The sequence below is a fragment of the Apus apus genome, chromosome 14 (genome assembly GCF_020740795.1).
Source record: "Apus apus isolate bApuApu2 chromosome 14, bApuApu2.pri.cur, whole genome shotgun sequence".
NCBI classification, from domain to species: Eukaryota; Metazoa; Chordata; class Aves; order Apodiformes; family Apodidae; genus Apus; species Apus apus.
The window spans coordinates 4,145,203-4,166,439 of record NC_067295.1 but is presented as its reverse complement, the minus strand read 5'-3'; the positions used below and the strand labels follow the sequence as shown (position 1 = coordinate 4,166,439).

Genomic DNA, 21,237 nt, shown 5'->3' with positions numbered 1-21,237 from the left:
TGGCTATGGTACTTGGCAGCTCACTGGTCATGTGCCAGAAGGTACAGATACATTGGTCTCCTTTTGTCTAGCTGTGCAGAAAAAGGAAATCTTGACAGTTTTAAGTACAAATATAGACCAAATTCATTGACCTTGGAGGTGTTATGTTCACCCTGAATTATACCCAGTATCTTCCCAGTCAAAATCAAGGAGAGCAGGTATGTCACTTAGCCTTTGGCATTACTGAAAACAAACGATCAAGAAAGATGATTCAAATTATTCAAGTTGCTGTAGGTGTGTCCTAATAGGGTGGAACTACTGACAAGATTTCTTCTCCCCCTTGCTAAAAGCATTTTCCTGTGAAAGTCCAGAAGAGTGGTGCGTGAGTGAAGGGAAGGTGCTGCCCATCAGGGTGCATTATCCCTTGGTGTTTAATCATTCCTTACAAGTAACTTTACTTGGGTTTGGAGTCAGTGTTACAGCTGCCAGCTGATGGCTAGACACTACCAATTAATTAGCTAAATCCCCTGTAACTTACAGCTCTGCATTTCTGGCTTCTACAGCTTCCCCCACACTTTCTCCCTGCCAAGGCAAGCCAGAAGAATCTTTGCTGAGGTTATGTCAGCTGAAAATCACTCTTAGCATATCTTAAAACACTGCATAGATAAAAGAGCTGCAGGAACCTGTTGTTACTGTCTTTATTAAATAATCCAGGTAATAGCATTAATTTGACATTCAGTACAAATAAAGCCCACTGATCAAACAGTGTGATCTGGAGGATTAGTGGGAAGGCCAGCACTGCAACTCCCAGTGCCTGCTGGGTGCTGGTGACCCTGGGCATGTGCCCTCCCTCCTCGTTGCCTGCCACCCTTGTTCATGCACTGAGGATGAGCTGACCTCAAGATCTCTCTTGAGGCCACCTCAGACAAAGCACCTCGGAGACCAGGTTTGGCAGAGCCATGCAAAACTTGGATAATGGCACATCTTGTCCTTCCCAACAAGCCTCAGCTGTGGGCTGCTCCAGGAACTGCTGCTTCTTGGCTACTTCCTGGAGCCCAATGCAGTTATGAATCCATGTGTGTTGTCAGGAACACCTGACAATGAACATTTGAGGAGATGCTGATGGCTGCAAGGCTGCAAACTCCTCGTGTCCTGAGGAAGCTGGGGGAGGCTGCAAAGAAAAGGCCATGTGGAGAAGAGACCAAGTGTTCAGTGACTCCAATTGCCAATGGGCAGGTTCTCTGCAGAGGCTTGTTCAGGAGCAAGTTGGGGTGGTGTGGGGAGACTTCATCCCTCAGCCTGGTTTTTTACACTCCACAGCTTGAACCCATTCACCTCTTACAAGCTGCGAGTGAAAGCAACCAATGACATTGGGGACAGTGACTTCAGCACGGAGACTGAAGCGGTTACAACTCTGCAGGATGGTAAGAGAGGGGGAGAGGAACACTGGGGCATCACCATGGGGTGGGTTCTCCCCAGCACTTCTGGCACTGCGGGACCCGTAACCATCTGTTCTCCGCTGGGATCATGGAGTGACAATTCAGCATCCAGTGCAGTTTTGTTCACAGGAGATTGATACAGGTAATAATGAGATGTGGCTGAATTAATAACAGGCAGCCTTAAGTGTCCTGCTGTGCCCTCTGATAATGAATCATACTTTCAGGAGTCTCAAAATGGAATTAAACTCTGTTTAATTGGCTTCCAAACTCTGCACTAACCATTATCTTTGCAAAAATTGAATAATTTACGAGAGATTATTAAAAATAAATGTAGAGCTGTGCATACATTTAAAGAAGTTTCTTCCATTGTTTTCACTCACAATCCACATCAACCTGCAACATGGCAAAATTGCTGAGATATAAGTAAGAATATGAAGCTCCTGGGAAGAGGAGCATTTAATCCTGTAGATCAAGGCTAATAAACTGTGAGTGACATTGACAAGGCTTTTATTTTTAGCCTCAGAGATTGGCTTCTAATTCCTTGATTGTATAAAGTCAGTGCCTGAATGCAGAAGTAGCTCTGATGTCTTGAATGAAGAAAGGAACTCTACAATGAAAAAGATCAGTATTTATACCCCTGGTCTGGGAAGTGGGGTAATGCTGGGATGCGTGTGTATATATATATACACACACACATATATATATGTACATATATCATGCTAGGAAATAGCCAGTATTTAATACAGCTCAAGGCATGACTAGTTAAATGTGACACTGAGATCTAAAAATTTGGAGCGGTTTCGCAAATGAATGTTTAAAAAATGTGATCTTGAAATCAGAAAAACAGGACAGAGCTCAGGAGTACCTGAAGTTAAAGAAGCTCTGTAACACTTGAATAATGTGCCTAGCAGCCTTCTAAAGACACCCTGGCTCTCCACCTTCCTGAACAGCAGCTGCTGTGCTGGTGCAGGCTGTAACTGGTACTAACGAGGCAGCACTGACTCCCTGTTTCAGAATTTAAAATTTTATTTTCAATTCTCTTTGAATTTAACTATAGCGAACCCAGAATTGTGCTTGGCTTCCTCACAATACGACAGAGACTGTGAAAGCTTCTCACCTCCTTAACTAACCGAACATTTATTCTGCTGAGCAAACCTGGTGCTGCCACTAGAGCATCACGCTGGGGAGGGCTGTCAGCTCCTGATAAGCTTTCCCTGCCTCCTGTTCATTCAACAGGAATGAGCTGACCCGGGGTAAATCAAGATATCTGTGAATATGTGACATGGACTCCTAAAAACAAGGTGGGCTTGTCCCACTGGTGGCCAAAATATCATGAAAAATTTGGGAACAATTTGCTCACACTTTCAAGCATGCAAAGCTGGTTGGACTTCCATCCAAATGTGTATCCAGTTGTTTATGAGCAGCTGGCCCACGGCAGTTTCCTCCAAATTTATGCCCTCAGCTTTTCCCTTATTCCTGCTCAAGTTGCCAAGGCCACGGGTAGGTCACGGGATGTGGGAAAAGTGGCAGGGCTTCCACCTGGATTCCAGCTTTCATATCCACATCACTTTTGAGACCCACTGTGTAGCAGCTGGGATAAAAGATCCTCTTTCCTTGCTGCTGAAAAGAATTCAATGAATAAAAGCTGCCCATTTTCCACCCTCTTGCTATAACTCTTTTGGTTACCTTTGTTTTTTCTCATTTAGTTCCAGGTGAACCACCCAGCTCTGTGTTAGTAACTCCCCACACGACCTCATCTGTCCTTGTGCAGTGGCAGGTAGGTAAAATTAAATACTTTGCATTTGTACAATTTTTTTGTTACTTTGACTTCTTGACCTGAATGTCACATTGCAAGGAACGTTTTCCTCAGCTTGGAAGTATCGTAGTAAAGTTGAAGGACTGCAGCTACCTCCTTATTTTCCTGATCTGGGCACATATTTTAGTGATGGAGAGAAATCTGTGGCAGTTGCTTTTATTTGGTGCCCCATGATGGAAAGTTCAGGAGGTAAAGGAGTTTCTGTAGCGATGCCCAAGATCATTACAAGTTCTTCTGTGCTTTCACTGGTGGGCATCTTAACACTGAAAACCTTCAACAGAGGAACCACCACAAAATCAAAAGCTCACTTTCACATCCCACGTTGCTGAAATAATCAGAAGCATTTGCTGTGCCTGAGATCCTGTTCATACCTTTGAGGAACTCCACATGCCTTTTTGCATCTTTGCAGGCTAAAAATTGAGATTTCTTCAGAGGAAAGAAAGGAAGTTTGAGCTCTCTGTAATATCTCTAAGTTGGATGTGAAACTATTCATGCCAAGTTTGTGTTTTATATAGGCATTTCCTCTGCCTTGCTTTATCTTTCAACACTGGCCTCCTGGGAGATGCTGGAACATTTTGTCACCCTGTACCTGAGGCTTCTTTTTGCAGAGTGAGCATAAATAGAGGGAACCCAGTGGGGTACTGCATGTTATCCATAACCTACCCTGGAAAGCCTCTGCCCACCCTGCTCCTGAGCCAATGTCCCACTCACATAATAAGGATAGCTTTGGACAGATTGCACTGTGGTGAAAAATGTACATTGGCATTTACAGGACAGAGAGGGCTGCTTGCATTTTGGGGAAAGAAAAAGAAAAAAGTATAAGTATGAGGGTCTGTTTCTTTCTTGTGCAGCAGCACTTGAAAAATATGCCTGGCTGTGCTGCTGGGTTGCTGGCCCAAGTTCACATGCTATAATACTAAGCAACATCATTGCTTACAGCATGTTGAACAAATAGAAGACATGTTGAGCTGTTCTACCAAAAGAATTATGGAGAGATGTAAATCTACTGCCCCACTCACAAGCAAAGCCCACAGCGAAGAACTAAAGGTATAGAAAGAGAGGACAAAGAGGATGTGAGACATGATGTACTGCAGAAATAAACATTCCCCCAATTGACTGATTATTGGTGTGTAGTTAATCTGAAATAGGTGGTTGTTTAGGTAATTGGAGGCTTTTTATTTCATGAAAATGAATTGAATGGTTGTGCCAGAGCCATCCCAAGAGAGTTGTGGGCGATTACATGTCATTACTACATGTGTATTAATAGGTCCTGGTAATTCAGCCATACTATATTTTTCAAATAAATAAAAAAAAATCTTCAAGTCCCACAATAGCCTCCAATTAACAGGAAATTTCACAGCAGTGTCTAAGAAATAATGTAAACTGAGAACAGCAGTCAAACTAAATGGGAGAGTAGATTTCCAAGCAAAGCTAAATTTTTAACTTTAAGCTGTGTTAATAATTCACAAAACAAACTCTAGATGCACTATCTGTGTTTTCAGCTGCTTGGTCCAATAAGTCCATTATTTTTAAATTTAAAGTTGGAAGAAAGTGATTTCCATTGAGGTCTGTCTGTCCTATCAATAATGCAAGGTTACTTCAGATGTTCTGGGGCATGTTACAGTTAATATCAGGATCATGCACTGTTCTGCCTCTACCTTAGAGGCAACAATTACTCAAACTTACATTTTAGTCCTTTCTTTTTTTTTTCCCTTAATTTTATTTTTAAGCAGCACAAAAGTGCTTCTCTTACTTCTGTGCAAAGTTACGGGCTGCCACTCATCATCATTTTATCTGTTTCAGCAGATCCCTCAGGCCCTCCTACAAAATCCTAAATAATCCATGACATCAAAAGCAGAGTTTTGTCCATGAAAGACAGATAGGAAGGGGAAGACCTGACCTTTTAGCAGAGTACCCTTTTCAGGAAAGAATCATCATTTCCATGGCAAGGAGAAAGACAGTTCTCCAGCCATTTATTTTCTGAGCTTCTCTGTCCTAAATTTAAAGGAAGGAAAAAATGGAGAATCACCAGAAAAGCAGCTCTGTGGCAGAGCAGGGAGTAATGGTCTTTTTCACAGCTTCAGAAAATAATTAACCGAAATAAAACTCCATGTAATGTTCACAGTGTTTTGTTGTTGTTGTGTGAAGTTGATTTCCATGCTGGACAGGCTTTGTGGTTTTTTGCAGTATCTCTTCTCCTCCGAGGTGATGCACTCCAGATGTATCTTGGTAGGACAGTGTCTCCCTGGACCCTGTCCTTGGAGAAGGAAGTCCTTGTGCTTTGTATTGTGACTCCTCGAGGCCAGGACACTGCCATGCTGTGGAGTCCTCTGCCAGGGCACTAGCAGGGCTAAATCAACTTCAGTATAATACAGAAAACAAAAGAGGAAAGCCAGAAGAATCAAAAAGAAAAAACAAAACCCTCATGATAGATATACTAATAATTGTAACTAAACCATATTCTGTCTTCTCTTCCTCACAGAGGAGAATATTCCAGCTGATCCATGCATGATGTCACCAGGCAGCCCTGATGTTGGGTTTTTTTGGTTTTTTTGCTCAGTCCCTTGAAAAAGAGGCTCAGCCTGAGACCAGGAAAAGCTGTTGTGCCAGAGGTTGATTTATTTACCTCGTAAAATGGAGTCTGAGAGGGAATATGATTGCCCTTTTTAAAATACATCACAGGAGTAAACACCCCACTGGGAGAAGAACAATTTAACCCAAAAGGCAGTGTTAGCACAGGAACAAATTGTTAGAAACCACTGAATTATTTAAATTAGAAATTAAATGAAGGTTTCTAACCACCCAAGTAACGAGGTTTGCAACAGCTTTCCAATAGGAATACTGGGAAGCAGAAAAAAACAGCTTGTTTTTTTGGTGGAGCTTGCTCTGTTTGTGAAAGAGACTTTAAGCATGTTTTCTTGCAATTATGAGGGCCTGCTCGTGGTGACTTTCAAGGTCCTCCATGATCATTTGTTCCTAAATCATTCTGTAATAGAAATGCTAAATAATAGTGAAAGGTGGTCAGAGCTTCTGCAAAGGATAGAGCTCAATAATGAACACGAAACATAGTGATGAATGAAGTTCTCCAACCATGCAGAGCAAGCACAGGAAGAACTTGGGAGTTTTTGTATTTTTTTCGGCAGACTCTGGGCAGGACAACTGCAGAAGAACAGGCTGCTTGCAGGAGCACTTTCTGCTCCTTTTCCTGGTAGCTGTGTAGTTTGCTTGTACTCTGATTCACATCATTTTCTTTTTTGCTTTCTGTAAGCTGCCATCTTTATACTTTATTCCTTCAGCCCTCACCCAAAACAAAGTCTTTTACACTGAGCCAGAGCAGCCCTCAATCTCCTCTTGCCATCATAATGAAATAATGGAAAATTCTTGTCATTTCTGGAAGCAGAATGTTAGGTCATTAACAAATACCTTCCTCTTTTCTTATAAAAATACTCTTACTTCATCAAAATTCCATGTGGTGTGACCAGCTGTGATGACAGTGTTTCACACCAGCAGGTAATTTTTCCACAATAGACAAAAGATTTTCCTTAGGACTCAAGACTGCTAGGAATCTTTTTGGATTAAAGGCAAGATCATCATTAAAATCCTTTTCATTTGTACTTCCAGCCCCTTAAATTTCTTTAGAAGACAAATGGCTCAGGGCATCTTTCTTCTCTCCACTCCTTAGCCTGTATTAGATTCATGAAAGTATTTTTTATTTTTTTTTCCCCAAACATGAAGAATCCCTTTGCTTGTCTCTGTTTAAGCAGACAGGGCTCCTCTCAGACAAAAATCTCCTTTCCAGTGTAGTGACTGTGCATCTGTATCTGAAGGAAACTGAGAGGGGCTGCTGAAGAACCTTTGCTGAGGTGCTGTGTCTTTGAACATCTCCCAGCATGTTGCAGAAGAAAAATAACCTCATTATTTGAGCCAGGCCAATGGCTGGACATCCTGTGCTGCTCCAAGCTGTCATGGAGGAGAGCTGGGTTTGGACCTATCAACACTCCAGAGACCTGTCATACTGTGACTCTTCTCTAAATGCTTTCTGAGGCTATTAGACTTATTTTCATCTCCCTAATTAAAGCCCGAATACACCAATTGTTTGTTATTTTCTCATCAGTCTATCAGTAAAATAATGCCAAATGAAGAATGCTCCATGAACAGTCCCCAAGGAAAAGAGCCACTATGGAAATTCTGTCTTCAACAACATAATTTCTATCTTCATTTCAGAAGAAGTGAAACACTGTTTTGCTGTTCCATTGTTGTGGCCAGCAAGACACATTTTTAGGGACATGTTTATTTATATCTTTTATCACACACAAGTTTCTGAGGACCAGGAAGGAGTTTAGCCCTTTGTGTCGTGCATCAGGTGTCAGTTTTTAACTAAAGAGCCTTTTGGAACTGCTGCAGCTAAGTGAACTTGTCAGAGTTGTCTTGAACTTGTGTTTTTCAAACCACACCACCTTTGCCCCTGTACATGACTAATGGTTGTGATCACCAGAGGGCACAGAACCAATGTCAGCCACTGCCCCTGGGGACAGATGGTGCTTGGAGTGTCTTACCCACCCTGTTCTTTATGTGAATGTTTTTCAGCCACCCAAAGCTGAGAGTCTCAATGGCTTGCTGCTGGGATACCGGATCTACTATCGGGAGCTGGATTATGACACTGGATCTGGAACAGAATCCAAAACCATCCAGAACCCTTCAGCTTTAAGAGCAGAACTCACACGTAAGCCTGTTTTTTGGACCCTATAATATCCTTGAATGGTAATCCCTCATTGTGCCAGACTCCATGTGCCCTCTGTGCAATTGTGTCTGAGAGTGCTGGGATGATTTAGCTTTTACACAATCAGAGTGAAGATGTTGAAAAATGCTAATAACTCTGATTAGCATTACTTGTAATGGTGCTCTCCATGCCAGCATGTTTGAATTGATGGTGTGTCCCCCATATACCCTCTGATTTCCTGCTTTCTGCTGCCTCCATTTCATTATTACTCTGGCATACTTTGTTCCTCCATCAGACAAAAAAGAGAGGGACTTTATTTTCGTCAGCTGGGAAGCTTTTTCTTGCTATTTTAAAATAAATTTTATAATTGACTTTTTTGCAGCATAAGAAATCAGCTGAGGAGAATATTTAAACACGTGGGGTTTTTTACAGTTCCAAAGTGCTTGTCCCTGTTTTGCAAGAAAACAGCAAAAATTAGCAAGAACGTTAAGGTGCTTGCTTGTTGTGTTAGCCCCTGGGATTTTTGGCTCACATGTAAAACAGGTGGAGAGGATTAATAAAAAAATGAAAAAGCTTTTTAGACAAAAGCCAGACATGAAATCAGTGGGAAAAACAGGCAGAATAAGATGATGGGAAGCAAAAGTAGTTGGTAACCTCATAGATATGGTCCAGCAATGAGATGTGGAGGGACCAGCTTTTGTCCTGCCTTGTGTCAGTGGAATGTTCAGAGTAGGACAGTAGTCCAAGAGCAGCAGAATAAGCTTGAGTGAGACTATTTTAATATCTTTCATCAACTTCCATGTTTTCCTGAACCCAAAAAAGTGGTTTCTACAGAAGCAAGGGTGATTTGAGGGTGGGTGTGGAAAAAGTGAATGCTTTAACTATAACACAAGGACCTAACTCTGACCTCACAAGGTCAGGTCTGAATGAAACTTCTCAGACTGTACAGAGCTTTAAGCAGGAAAGAGAAGAGATATAAAGTTCTTATAGGTGTAGCTCTGCATAAGGGTTTTTCCCAGACAAAAGCTGAATGAGTGACTATGCACGTGATCATGAAATAATGATTTGGTGTGTTCTGTAGTCTTACAAGCCAGGGAGCTTCTAAAACCTTCTGGTTTCCTCTCTTTCCTCTTCTTGCCTGGCCCCAGAGCTAAGTTCCTAATAGCTGCACAGCAGGAAAAAACATGTTGTACCTCTCCAGGGAGTCAAAGGAGACAGAACGAGGCACTTTAAGAGAAATCTCCCACTTTCTCCTCATAATATGACAAATCTCACCTTAGTACCTCTGTTCCTCACTGACCTGTGGTGTGGCACAGCACAGTGCATTATCACAATTGACTCACAGCAGGAATATTGAATTCTATAAGTGAAACTGTGGGAAATCTAACACACATTTAAAGAAATGGGTCCTGTCCTGTTGGATGTGTTTGCTCTTTGTGGCTCGTGTTCCAGATCTTTACCCTGCAGCTCTTCAGGTTTTGAATTTTGCATGTTGAGAAATAAGGATGAAAGACAGCTTTGAGATTTTCCCCCTAGAAATTGTTTTCTTTTTACTAATTTGTTCTATTTAGTCTCGGAGTTGGAATATTTCTGTGTTGTGTATTTGGGAGATTCCCTGTTTGAGGAGGAAATGAAACAGCCCTGTGTGAGTGAGATGCTTTTGATGTGTTACGAGAGTGCGATGTGATTTTATTGCCCTTCAAGGTATAGTCCTGAAGCTCAGACTGTGTATGTGTGTGCTGCATCATTTGCCTCTGTCTCTGCTGTACATCATTTGCAATAACTATTTCCTTGCACTGTAACAAGCTTTCTGCTTTGCTTACCCTGAATAGCCCAAAGCAGCTTCAAGACAGTGAACAGCAGCTCTACATTAACGACGTATGAATTAACACGTAAGTGCACATTGCTGTTAGATGAGACTCTTTGTAACAGTTCAAAATACACTGTAGGCAAACTCCTGTGGCTCTCCTCAGTGGATCTAGCAGAAACCAACACAGATTAATGATTCTGCCTTCTTGGGCTTCATTTTCTTTAAGCCTTTGCTTTCTCTACATCAAGAGACATTGATAATACAAGCAGGTAGCTGTTGTAAAAATGTGGCTTCTGGGAAGGTAAAACATTATTGACTGTAACAACCCAGTATTGCTGATGCTAAATGAATTTTGATTTGCTTGCTACATATTTTGCAGTCCATCTGAGCTTAGCTGTATCACATCATTAGTCCTATGTTTCCAGCATTGCAACATTTAGGCACTCCATGGAGTAGGAGACCAGCTTAGGGAGCGTCCAATGAATTCATGTGCATCTCCAGAGGTGTTTTCAATTGGAAATGAATAAAATAGCATTCGACAGAGCTAAAAGGCAAGTTTCTTTGTAGTGGTGATGGTTCACTAGATAGGTTTTGCCCAAGGCTTTTGAGTCACAGATTGTGATGGGCTTCAAAAAAGAGAAGCCCTATCCCTACTGAAACTTACATGCATGAACTCACATGTGTTCCATTTTCTTCCACATCCAGTTAACACTAAAATCTCCCTCGTGGTTTTTCATGGCAGCAATTAGAGTTTCCATGTACAAGCTGCCCAGTACTGTATCCCATATAGCTTGCCATTTTTTGTTTGTTTGGTTTTTTAAGAACATGGCATCATTTATGGTCACTTGCTTGCTACATGTTTTGCAGTCCATTTATTTTTAGTGGTATCCCATCAAAAAGTTAGTGATGTTATCAGGTATCATTTACAGTTTGCCCAACACCAGGGAGTGATGTTGGACTCTGAGTCAGCTATGAGAGCTCAACACTTGTAAATGTTTCTATGAAAGTGAAATTAGACTTATTGACCCTCACCAGACTGATGGCTTGCTGTCACCACAGAACTAAGAGTGATTCATAAATAGTAAAAAAAATATTGACAAAGGGAGAATGTGGACCTCCAGCCATGTGTGTCTTGATTCATTGCTCATTTGAATACAGCAGTTTATATTATTGGTCACTCTCTCACTCTAATTTCACTGTTAAACATTTTAGAAGATAAATATTCCTTTTAGGATTGAGTCATTCACTCTGGAAGTGCAAAATCCGAAATTAAACTGCTCAGGTGCTGCTCCCCCTGATGATGTTGACATGATTCTACTCCACCTTCATTTGCACCTACTAATTACCCTCATACATTTGGGGTTTTTTAGATCTTTCTTTCACACTGCTCTCACTCTCCTACCTCATCTGTCAGAGTAGTTTCTATGTGGCAGCAGAGAAATTGGTTATCTGGTGGCCATATGGAGTCCAGCCCTCAAATTCTCCTTTCTCTGGGTGATTGATGTTCAGGCTGTGGTCACTCTGAAGGAGCAGGATGCCTGGGCAGCACTTTGAGTGTGACTCCAGATCCTGCTGCAGATCTTCTGCACCCTGCTTCAGCAGTGACATTCCTGAGCAGTGCAGCTCCTAAATGACTCCCCAGATAAAAGTCCCTAAGATTAGGCAGAGGCTTGAAGCTCTGCTCTTTCCTACCAGTAGACATAAAAAGGAGCCCATATGTCGAACATTCAAAGGAGTCTTACCTTTTTCTGTCGTTAAAAATGACCTAGAGTTGCTCCTCTACCTCATTACCCACCAGGAACTATTCCCTTTCCTGAAGGAACACTGTGAGGAAACACTGGAAAATCCTGCCATTTCATTGCAAAGTCCTTTCATAATTATGCAAATCCTGCTGTGATGTGTGAATTCAGGAAGGACAGAAGCAGAGACTGCACTAATTGTACTGTTTCATGCTGTATTTCACAAGGGAGAGGGCTGGTGATAAAGAGTCGGTGGAGTCTAAAAATACCTGTAATACAGTATAAATAACTGCATATAATTTAATCTTTTGCTTTTTCAGAGTTGAAGAAATACAAGAGATATGAAGTATTAATGACAGCATATAATGTCATTGGTGAGAGCCCCACCAGCACCCCAGTGGAAGTGTTTGTGGGCGAAGCAGGTAGGTAAAAGGAAAATTAGTTGATGGGGTTTTTTAAGTACTGATGTGTTTTAATATTATCTTGATAATATTCAATATTTGTCCAGGAAATGAATTATTTTTAAAAATTCCCTGTTCATGATCACTGGCAGTTTTTTGTAGTGTCTTCTCCTGGAATAAGTTGGTACTGACAGTCTCTTGCCATTTGAAAGCAGCTGGTCTACACAAATAAAGGAGAAAAGGTATTTGAAAGAAAGAAAAGAGTTTTTGGAGTTGCAGGAGGATGAGTGTTCATACCAAATTAGCTTGAGGGGAAAAATTGACTCAAGTTAAAGAAGTGAAAAGTGGAGCACAGGAAAACCATGGGGGAAAAGAAGCAACTACAAACGAAGGAAGACTTGGGAAGCTGGTGCTGTTATTTTCTAGCTCTCTGTGTAGAGGCACTGCCTGTGCTCCACACCTTGCTGTGGTTTTGTGCTCCTGAAACCAAGCAGACACTGTGTCCAGTTTGGGGGTAGCTCTGGAGGCATAGATGGTGGTTGCTCTCAGGAGCACACAGACCCTGCACCTGCAGCCAGGCTCTGCAGAAGCTGAGGGCTGGTGCCACTGCTCACGCTCTTACTTGGCACGGATCTGGTGCACTAATCCAGGCTGTGTGGATGAAATTTAATTTGCTGATCATTCTTAAATCCCTCCATTGGAGTGCTGGAGGTGGAAATGGGGATGAGACAATTAACTAGACACCTCTTTGAATGCTTTGTGAAACGGGTGATTTTGCAGAGCCCAGATACACCCCAGCTGAGACTCTGGCTGGCAGGCATGGGGCTCGATGTCCTCCTTGCAGCCACAACAGTGGTGCCCTATTTATGGTGACCCCAGCTGGAGAGAGCCTGGGGACAAAATAGCTGTTAGTTCTGGTATCCATTTCTGCAGCAGCATCTTTTGAAGCTCAGAACAAGAACAGGCAACATGGACCCTCCTGTTGTTCTGTCTGCTACCATGAACAAATCTGATCACACTTTTATTCCTCTGTCTCAAGACTAGGATGCTGAAGCTACCAAACCCAGCACTCATTCATTTTATTATTATTCACTAAATATTCTATTGCTCAAAACTAAGCAAAGTACTTTCTTTTCTTTTCTTTTTTTTTTTTTTAGACTTTACTACACATTTTTTTAAATTCTTCTTAACCTTTTCATTTCAAAGTTGGTGCAGCATTCATTATCTTTCTCTGAAAACATCATAAATTAATCACAGCAGCCTGGTTCTGTAGAGACAGCTGGCAATATTTACATTTTTTTTTCTAGTTTATTGCTGCTCCAACTTCTGCAACTGCAGCAAAGAAAGCCCCAAGTGGAGCCAACTGTATCTGGCTTCAAAATACATTTTTGTTTCAGAGCTAAGCATCTCACTGCTGCAAATGGAGCCAGCACAGGCATTTGTACACATGTACATGGCACAGAAAGTCAGCTGGGGACAGCGAGGAAATGCTGTTACATCGTGTCTTTTAATCCCATGGTCCTGGTCTATCCTCTGTAACTGAGACAGGGAACAGGGCAGTGGAAGGAGCCACATTTGGGGGTGGAAACTGAGATATCCAGGAGACCTTCTCCCCCAGGCAGAGCTGGTATATCTGAAGTTGTAGAGTGACTCAGATGGGTTTTTTAGAGAGAGTGGATTTACTTCTGGTTAGGGACAATCTATGTTTGTGTGGCAGAAGTGATGAATGTAGGATCTTCCTGCCGATTTTCGCTCTTGTTGTGTGAAGTTATTATGCTTTGTTATATAACTGCCTCTTCCACCTCCAGAACTGGCTGTGATTTATCCTGTGAGCAAAGTGATTGGTGCTGGTATTGCAATTTAAGTTTTAAATTGATTTGTGACACCTTTGAGTTAAAGTGTGCTGTGGAAATACTAGGGTTTTTTTTTTTCTTGTTGTTACTGTTTGCTTGATGTTCTTACCCATGGTAAAGGCAGTTAAGCAGCAAGCTGGAAAAAAACTGCTCTGCTTAGCTTCAGCAATGGGGCTTCCATGTTAAAAATAGAGAAACCCTGTGCTGACTAGACAGGCATAGCACTAAGACTGAAGAGGGCCAGTCCCTGGTCTGAAGGCCCCAGATAAATTATGTCTCGGTACTGTTAAATGGTGCTTTGTGCTGCCAGGAGGGCTGCAGTAATTCTGGGAGGTGCAAGAACTTTCCTCTCTCCATTGCAAAAGGAATATACAGCACATGCTTTTGGGGCAATGTGCTGGGTTTAGGTCAGCTCAGCCAAAATACCCAATTCTGTGCATTTCTGGTGAGTGTTTCACAGAGTTGGGAGATGGGGGCAAGAATGCTGATGGTTGATGTGTTGTTCAGCTGCAGTGTTTGGTGCAGCCAGACAAGGGATGCTGAAGGTGCAGTGTCTGGAATTCATTCCTTCCCTCTTGCCCTGTTAGATTTGAAGATTGTCCTGTCCTTGTATCTTGATTTTTACAGTAAAAGCTCCAGTAGGCAATGGAGCCCCCTGACACACTAAAAAAAAAAATAAATTAAAGCCAACCTTCTGGAAGTTTTTCTAATCAAATGAGTGAAAAGCACCCAAATGGGGAGTTTCTTTTGAGCTCTGGAGTGTTGCTGAGCTATAGCCCAGCCAACAGCCACCTTGGGCAGCCTGAGTGCTCAGGTCTCACTTGCCTCTGCCTAATGGGCAGGGGGAAATTTGGGGAGAGAACCTTGACATATAAGGGAGCTGGATGCAAGTGGTTTGGATTTTTTCAGTTGTTTGGGGTTTTTTTGATCAAAACCTTTTTCTCGTTAAAGTTTCCCGTAAGATCCAAGCCCCAGCATAAGCTGCATTTTTAGTTCTACCTGGCCATTTGCAAAACTCACTGATATGGGGAACAACTCCTTCCCCGTGCCAAGAGAGTGGGCTGGGAGTGAGTCCTTGTGCTCAGCACTGCCAGGAAGGATGTGCTGCCTGCTCAGTCCGAGCAGAGCTTCTGTCCTTCCCTGCCTGCCTCTAGCACCTGGATCCCTCTCCTCCACAGACCAGAAGATCCTCCTAACGCCACCTTTTTAGAGCTGGCTGTGGCTCTGCCCCCCTCATTAGAGAGCCCTGTGCATCTCCCAGCAAATGACAGGAAAATGGCAAGGTGCCACTGGCAGCAATGAGGCAGGGAGGCACAGCCCCTCGGCAAGCCTCCTCTCGCCTGGTTAATTCATTCACCAGCTGAGCTGTCAGGGATGCTGGCTGCATGGGGAAGGCAGGGAGTGTTGAGCGAGAGGCTGGGAACTGATATTCATCCCAGCTCTAAATGCAGCTGCTACCAGAGGTGCTGTTCTGCTCGACTGAAATTAAGACTCTGTTAGAGCAGCCACTATATCAAGAGCATTATTCTACCAGGTCGCTGTCACTATCTGATTGTGTGGTGGGCTCTGGAGTTCAGGAGACTCCACTACCTGCATTTTAATTAAGCAGGAATCACAGGTTTGGGGCAGGCATGCTTCATCTAATTTGGGAAGCTGAATAAAAGGGAAGGTGGCAATACAAATCCTGTGCTAATAAACCTGCAGCCTCCAGTGCTTCTCCCATATACTGCAAAGCTGCTCTGGATGAAAAATAATGGACTTCATAATTTCTTCCAGCAGCTGCTGCTGGAGGAGAGAGCATGTGTGTGGAGAAGAGGTAGCAGAAGGGGTGAAGTGCACCAAGAGACACTAGCCTTTAAACAGGTTGCAAATCCATTAGCGTGAAGAGGGGAGTGGTGTGTGTCATTATAACTGATGGTGACATTGGTGACCTTCAGAATTCACAAGAACAGATGAGACTGCTTTATTGTTGTTGTTCTTTTTAATAACGATCTCTGAGAGCTGGTTCTGCAATGGGAAAGGGAAGGAGTAAAAAGAGCTGGAAGAAAGAGACTTCTGAGAAGTCCTCCTTTGAAATGCTGCTTTGGTTGCTGGTATAATTTTTTGGAAAACCAGGTTTCCTGGCCATCTCACTCTTCAGAGTGAAACTGTAGCTTGGAAAGAATGGGAGTGGGACAGGAGGAGTGACTGCTTCCTATCTCTCTTTTCTTACCATCTTCAAACACCTAAATTTACCTCCTAGTGCAAAGCTTGCAAATGCCAAAGCAAACTTCCCTGTTGTGATATCTGCCCTCCTGCCTGCAGCTCCACAGGTGCTCCCAGGGTTCCCCAACTGTTGTGTCCACCTGTAGCTGATGCATGGGTGGAAGCTCAGCTCTGCCAGTAACTCAGAGCTTCTTTGTCATCTCCAACATTTCACAGGCAAGGAGTAGAAACCATTTGGAAAGCTCCAAGACCAAAAATAGTGATTTAGGTTTGGGAAAGAGAAGCCAAAATACAGCAAAGAAGCTGTGCTAAGGAGAAAAAAAGCCTCATAAAGAAGCAAGGACTTGAATCCAGGCACCTGGCTCTCCTTTCTTAACTGCTTCTAGCAAAGAGCTCCTGTGCCTTCTTGACTGGTTATCTGTGCTCAAGCAAATTCCCTTTGTCCCTTACACTAATGCCAGAGAAGGTTCTCAGAACAAGGCTGCTTTGTCCTTGAGTGTCTTCATCTGGTTCTGCAGGCCTCACATTTTGTATGTGTTCATACAAAATACCCTACATGGTGTCACCTCCCCATTGTAGGTCCCTTCCCAGAGAGAGGAGTCCTTCAGCATTACCTTGGGACACCTTTTCTCTTGAAGCTCGGAAGCTTCATCTCCTTCCCTTCCCTAAACATAGCTGAAAAGATGCTGTGCAAAGAAGTCCCCTGAGCCTCCTTGTTGACAGTCTATGAGAGGAATGACACATTTCAGTGCATCAGAGCTGGCAGCTTCAATCAGCCTGTTGTGGTCCTCTTGGCTGTTTTCTCCTGTCTGGGACACGTGGGCTGTGCCTCTTCTAGACTGACTGTGGTTATGCAGATAGGGAGCATGTTGCTGCTGGCACAGCTGGAAGAGCTGGGTGGGCATTTCCATCCCAGGTGCCACTGGAAGAGGGAAGAGCAGGATTATTGTGGCCATTTCACATTGCAGTGATCTAAAACCTGTCAGCCTAGGGTCAGTATCTTTCCTTGATAAACAAACTGGGATGGAGAGAAAGAATTGGAAAGTAGTGTAATAAATAAACCATTGGTTTCAGACTTTGCTCAGACTTTAAACAAAGGGACTGACCTTCCCTGAAGCTTTAAAAGCATCAAGCCTTTGAAATGTGAATATATTTGCCTTTTAATTGTTGATTCTTCTGAACATCAGCAAAAAAATGGCTACTTTGGGGGGATGACAGGGTCTTTGAAACATTGATTTTTTTTCCTTCCCTGCTCCACCGTTAAATTTAAAGAGTCTGCAGAGCTGTTCCAATACTGTGCTCAACTGTGAATAAGCCCTAAACAGCTGTCCTGGGAACACCCTGTTCCAAGCATGACAATGAACTTTCATCCTGTCCCCAGTGTTTTTCTCCCCAAGGAGGAAATTCTCCTCTGAGGTCAGAGTTCAAGATCCAAGCCACGTTCTCCAACAAGCACTAAAAGAAAGAGTAAAATCAGAGCAGAGCAAGAAAGGGAAACTCTAGGAAGATGGAGGGGAAAAAGAAGTGGTGAGACATTTCCTGTTTGGACTGGGGAAAAAAACCTCTTTCCAGTTTCTCTTACATTACTGGAGACCATTCCACCTGTATTCCAACAGCCTTCAAGTTTTGAGAGTAGGGACAGCCCCTGGGTACATCCTGTCAGTATTTCTTGATGAATTTTGAACTCCTCCAGACTGACTCCATCCATGGTTTCCCCTTGGGATTTGTCTGCAACAAGTCCAATTTGGATTTGTTGTTGCCATCTCCGCAGCTCCACTGGTGGTAATAGCAGTAGAGATAGCACTGGGCTGCAGCAGCTAATCCTACAGGGTTGTGACAGGGTAGTAAAAAAATAACAATCTAAAGTATTCCTACATTAGAGTGCTTGCTTGTGTGCTGCTGGTATTGCTGCACTGCTGGGAAATTATGGATATGAATTTCTGTACAAACCTTGGCTTCCTTTCCTACCCCAACTGGCTGGGTTTTTTAAGGGTAGTTTTTACATTCTTAATCTGTTTGCAGATGAGTGCAAAAGTTTCATAAGTAAACTTCCAAATGCAGTAGCTTAGCTCAGCAGCTGCTCTTATAATGGTAAGACAGCAAGTAACCATGCCAGCAGGAGTCTGTGCAAGAAGTGTCCTTAATGTCAACGTGTCAAAAAGACATTCCTGCAGCTCTCTGGAGACTGAAATGTAATGTTAAGGCAGAAGGAAGCAAAGTCTAAGTGTGAGTCGTACTGCTGTCAAAGCAAGTTATTCTACCACATAGGAAAAGGAATTTTAAGAGAATGTACTGGAAAGCAGTGTCCAGATTGAGACATAGGTTTGATGGGTTTATCTGACATTTTTAATTCTCCATTGACAGACCAGAAGCTCCCTAAAATGATTTGCAATGTTGTCCTGCTGCAAGTAAAAGCTGAATGCGTGCCTCATTAACAGCTCGTTAAGTTGTTAATATTGGTCATAAGCAGCCTTTGGTACAGCACAATGCTTTATACAGTGCAGCAGCTCCTGCTTAGCTCTGCTTTAATTGCCTCTTTTTATCACATCTCAACGTAGGAGAGATGTTACTGTCCAAGCAAAAATATCATCAGTTTTTGATCAACTGAGCTTGCTCATCTCTGCCACTGCTATTGCTGGTGTGGGTGGTGCTGGGCTGCAATTGCCACGCAACCTTTTGCTCAGATGATGAACTTCTGTCTCACAAACCAAACGATTCAATGTCAGATTTTCAGTGCCCACGACAGACAGACTATCCATCCTCGAATTCATCATCAGGACTCCTGTCTTTGTTCTGGGGCTGGTGCGAGCAGCAGTGGGAGGAGTAGTACAAATTACCTGTTCTGCTGCAATGTGATATGGCCTGTGAAGAACTAAGTGCAGGGACACCCCTGCACAGTACACAGAGGGCAGAGGGATGAGAAACCTGATTGTGTATGCAAAGCCTCACTGAAGTAACAGCAGAGCTACTCCATTAAAAGCAAAGGAATTAACCTTCTTTTCAAAAACATGAGCAATCAGTAGTAAAGTGTAACAGACCATAAATTGCACTGCTGAAGAAGTGGGGAAGCCCCTGGCTGGTAACTCATATTCAAGCAGACACAGGCTGGATGGAGTTTGAGTATTTTTAACTAAAGGGTTATATTTGCAGCCAAATTTCTATTTCCTCTAATTGCACCGTCCTGCTCGGCTTGTTTTCAGTCATCCTGGGATATGTGAGCAAAATGTTGTGAGTATTTTCATATGGGTCTCAACTCCTGTGGCTTTGCCTCCTCTGCACGGCTTTGCTGTGAAGCCAGCTGTAGAGAAACACAGTTGGTTTTCTTTTCTGACATCTGTTTGCTGTATCCATCGTCAATCATGGAACTGGAGGCATTTCAGGTTTCCTGCTGTAGACTAAAATCAAAAAAGTTGCCATCTTTTCCTTATGAAAGTACAAATTAGCAATATTCGAAAATATTTTGGCCACAGGAAGCTGGACACTGAGATGATGTGGGGGTTTAGAATCACAGTGAGGAGCTCAGGGATGCTACAACTGCAAAATAAACAAAGAAAGAGAAAACTTTCTCTCAAAACTGAGAAAATGCAAATTTAATCTCTCTCTCCCCAGGAGCATGAGATCACAGTCTTTTATGGGCTCCCTGGGGTTCCCTGACCATTGCAATCTGTAAATCCTAAATTAATCCCTCAAGGGGGTGAGCTACCCAAACTTGCATCAAAGGCCACAGCGAAAGGTTATCGCAGTGGCAGATCTCACCTGCTCAGTTTGACTTTTTTTGATGCAGCTTTTAACATTTGGTAGATGGCAAACCCAGTGGAGATTCGCTCTAATTATTTTATACTCTCTCTGGACTTCAGTGGAGCTTAAGGAGTCATTGATGTTTATTAGACTTTAGCAGGTGCTGCTGTTACTGTCAGTGAACATTCCGTGGGTGCTTTTGTTGGCTGCCGTAAACTTGTGACATTATGATATTAAAGAATGGAATTAACAAATTATAGTCACTGGAACATTAATACATATAGAGGAGAAGTTTTGAGAACTGGAGAGCTTGGGATAATAGTCCGAAGTCGTTAATTTTGCCTCTGTCTAATGGGTAGATTCTTTTTAAGAGAGTTACGAGTGGTACTTCCACACCCAGTGCTGTTCCCACTGCTCCCCATGCACATGAGGGAGGATCAGGCCAGGGCATCAAAAGCTCAGCAATTCTTCGCCATCCTTTGCACCCTGGAACTACCTTCAGTCCCTTCTTCAGGGTGGCTCCTGCACTTCTCAGAGCTGGTGCTGCCCTCAGTTACCCAGCTTCCACTCTGGGTCAGTTCCAGTAGCTTTAACTGAGCTAACCTGATGTGTGTGGCTGGAAGTGAGTGGGGATTTTCGCTGGTAGGTTGATGTTTGTGCATACCTAAAGCTTGTCAGACCTTTGCTGTTCCTATTCATGGGTCCATCTCTGCTGACTGATGGTCTGCCTGCCTGAGAGTGATCATATCCATGTTGACACAAAATAGAGGAAAAAGCTCATTTGACTGTTTTCCCCCCTTCCTGTTTTAACCACCTGCGTGTCCTTTCCCAAGACAGTCTGACAGTTCTGTAAGAGCTTTACTTTGGGACAGGCACTCTCAGTCCCTTGATGGATAATCTCAGTATGCAATGTGATAGCCTGTTTTATGTTTGTGTTAGCTAAGTAGAACTGTGGGCTTCAGCCAAAGAAAAGTGTGTGGGGTTTGTCTGCAGGCTCTAATTGCTTCTCAGTGCTGCTCCATGAGATCCACCTCAGTTGTAGGCATTGTAACCCCATCACAGTAACTGTTCCTGCATCGTGTCTGTCCCATGAAAATCCTGGATTGCACATGGCTTATTGGGAAAAGCTGTACCCCATATTAAAAGATTTGTAATCACAGCAACAGTGTTTTCACCACTGCTGGAAGGGCTGGTGAGGGACGGGATGAGGATTACTTCTGCTTGAGTCACTTGCTGTTTTATGAAGGTTGTTCATGAATAAGTCATATCCGTGGAGGTTTCCTCAGAACATGATTGCCTCCTCAGTTGAAAAAATGGCACTGGCAAATAACCTCCTACAGTCTGGATCTGTGGAAAGGATGCTCCTTCTCTAGTCCTTGTTTCATTTCAATGTTTTTCCAATAATGTGGAGTGAACGTCATCTCTCCCTTTCCTCCTTCCACCCTCACCTCCCCCTCATACCTCTGCAGATGGCTGAGGACATGCTGAGTCAATGTTGGGAAGCTTCCCAGTGCTAAGCAAAGAAAGGAATGTTACA

The 21,237-nt window shown here is 43.0% G+C and overlaps 1 protein-coding gene across 2 annotated transcripts in view; it reads left to right on the top strand.

Moving 5' to 3' along the window:
- The window catches only part of SDK1 (sidekick cell adhesion molecule 1), a 393,582-nt gene that overhangs the window by 332,998 nt on the left and 39,347 nt on the right, over nt 1–21,237 (top strand). The window contains exons 31-35 of one of the 2 annotated variants that reach the window (XM_051632375.1): nt 1,300–1,403; nt 3,125–3,195; nt 7,822–7,957; nt 9,787–9,846; nt 11,824–11,925. In XM_051632375.1, coding sequence (XP_051488335.1) covers nt 1,300–1,403; nt 3,125–3,195; nt 7,822–7,957; nt 9,787–9,846; nt 11,824–11,925 — 473 coding nt within the window. The remainder of the gene's footprint in view (nt 1–1,299; nt 1,404–3,124; nt 3,196–7,821; nt 7,958–9,786; nt 9,847–11,823; nt 11,926–21,237) is intronic. The other variant, XM_051632376.1, reaches the window with a different exon arrangement.